This window comes from Gadus morhua, chromosome 5, assembly GCF_902167405.1.
Source record: "Gadus morhua chromosome 5, gadMor3.0, whole genome shotgun sequence".
In the NCBI taxonomy this organism is placed as follows: Eukaryota; Metazoa; Chordata; class Actinopteri; order Gadiformes; family Gadidae; genus Gadus; species Gadus morhua.
In genome coordinates, this window is record NC_044052.1 from 8,065,806 (window position 1) to 8,068,305 (window position 2,500).

The window sequence follows — 2,500 nt, forward strand, 5'->3', positions numbered from 1 at the left end:
AAAATGAAGATGCCTCACAAATTGGGGGATACATATTTTGACTCACGAAACACAAAAAGCACAAACATAATTCCTAATTCCAATTAGTCAATTAAAGAACCAGGATGTTGAATATTTTTAGATCTGCATATCTTTCTACTGATGACCTGATCCATCTCTTTTGAGCTTAGTCAACATTTAAAAGTGTGATGGCCCTTATTATTAGATTCTCACGTTAGACCGTATATTATTCTAATAGTTAGTGTTTGTGTGTGTGCGCGCGCGTGTGCGTGCGTGTGTGTGTGTGTGTGTGTGTGTGTGTGTGTGTGTGTGTGTGTGTCTGTGTGTCTGTGTGTGTGTGTGTGTGTGTGTGTGTGTGTGTGTATTGGATCAGACTGTCAGCTCTTACCTGGGTGTTCAAACTGTGATCCCTGGGGGCCGTAGGATCCTGGGGGGCCACTCTGTGAGTAAGGGCCCATGCCCTGATAAGCCGGGGCCCCAGGGGAGGGTATAGGAGACATAGGGGGGCCCGACTGGGAGGAGGAGAACTGGGACCCTGTCAGGTTCCTCTGCATGTTGGACAGGAACCCTAAAACACACGGGAACCGCCACATCCACACACAAGCACACACATACGCACACACACATACACAACACACATCCAACAAATAACTAATCTGGTTGGTAAACTGCCAATAGATGCTAACCTCATTTCCAATGAGGGTTCAGAGAGCATGGCTAGGGCAGAAAGTAATGATACGTTTTATAAATCCTGGCCTGGTCCCATGATACAGAGTAGCTTCCCACAGTCCAACAGAGGCTCCGTAGATACATATCAGACAGCCACATTGACTCTCAAAACGTAGAACAGTGTGTATGTCTTATGGACTCAAAATCCCAAGCTGGTTGGAGCTGATATTGAGGCATAAAGTTGTGCTAAGTGGAGTACGTATAATAGTCCACCCCTATAGCTCTGAAACACTATAGACTATGGAGGCAAAGAATGGCTGCTTGATGATCAACGGTGGGCGGAGCGTAGGAGACACTCACACTGAAGGCTATTGTTCTTGCCTCCGTACATATAATGTATGTAGAAGGAAAAGGGGAGTAAAGCGATAGGAATACTTATTTTTGTGTGTTTGTGTGCGTCTGTGTGTGTGTCCATCTGTGAAAGTGTATCCATGAATGTGTGTATGTGTGAGTGTGCGTTTGTCTGTGTGGACACATGAATGTTTGTGTGGGCACATGAGTCTGCGTGTGTGTGTGTATGTGTGTTTTTGTGTGTGTGTGTGTCTGAAGCTGCATATGTGTACGTGCGCCTGGCGGCATTTGGGCAAAGATAACAAAGTAAGCAGAATTACAGGCAGGCACAGTGGAGATGGAGAGAGAGGAACAGGACGGACAGAGAGAAACAGAAGACACGAGAGGGGATGGCGAGAGAGAGAGAGAGAGAGAGAGAGAGAGAGAGAGAGAGAGAGAGAGAGAGAGAGAGAGAGAGAGAGAGAGAGAGAGAGGGAGAGAGAGGGAGAGAGAGAGAGAGAGAGAGAGAGAGAGAGAGAGAGAGAGAGAGGGAGAGAGAGAGCCAGTGCGGGGGTGTTATGGAGGAGCGGTGCAGGCAGAGACGGAGCAGAGCGATCGGGGCCTGAAAGTGCTTAGGCTGCGAGCGGCGGGTTTAAGGAGCGAGGACATTATTGTAATGTTTTGCTTCCATTAGGGTAAGGGGATTCTGGGAGTGCGGCGAGGAAACACACACACACACAACAACGCACACACACGCATAAAACACACACTGTGTAATACCGTACTTTAAATTGCCTGGAAAATGGATGGGGAGAGGAACATTGTGCAGACAGCGCTGAAAGCAAATAACACGTTCAAGGATTTCTCCCTTCCTCTCGCTCTTTCTCACACTCTCTAGCTCTCCCCTTCTTTCCCTCTCTCATTCATTTTCAATTCTCCCCCCTCCACACACACATTCACACACACACAAACATGCATAAATGCGTGGACACACCAAGCCGCCTCTTTCTCGCTTTGGCGAAGAGAATGAAGCCCTGAGAGGAACAACAACAAGCAGTTAGCGAGGCGAGGGGAATACAGCGTGAGGGACGGCGAGGGCGAGTCGAGGAGGGAGGAAGCAAAGGCAACGTGAAGATAGGGACTTAAGAAAGAGGGACATGCAGCAGATTCATGGAAATGACGAGGCAGGGGAGGCTTTTAGGGAGGCAAAAAGTGTGTGTGAGTGTGTGTGTGTAAGGTTAGGAGGTAAGGGTCTGCTGTGGTGGGAGTGGGGGTCAGTCACTGTTTCATTCTAGCTCGAGAAACAGTCTGAAAAAAGGGCCAGGCAAGCACTGTGTGATGGGGACGAGGCAGAAAAAGGGTTTTAGACGCATTCAAGACGAGCTTTAAATCACCCGGGGTATTCATGAGCGCCGGGTTGCGGACTGGGCATTCAGTAACAGGTCAAAGGTCAAAGGATGGCTGACACAAGGTAAAGGACCCTAAGTGATCCCTAGCTGGA

The 2,500-nt window shown here is 48.6% G+C and overlaps 1 protein-coding gene across 1 annotated transcript in view; it reads right to left on the minus strand.

Moving 5' to 3' along the window:
* LOC115544035 (AT-rich interactive domain-containing protein 1B-like) overlaps positions 1-2,500 on the minus strand; it is a 175,473-nt gene that overhangs the window by 36,454 nt on the left and 136,519 nt on the right. Inside the window, 1 exon segment of the mRNA XM_030356787.1 lies at positions 389-568. Coding sequence (XP_030212647.1) covers positions 389-568 — 180 coding nt within the window.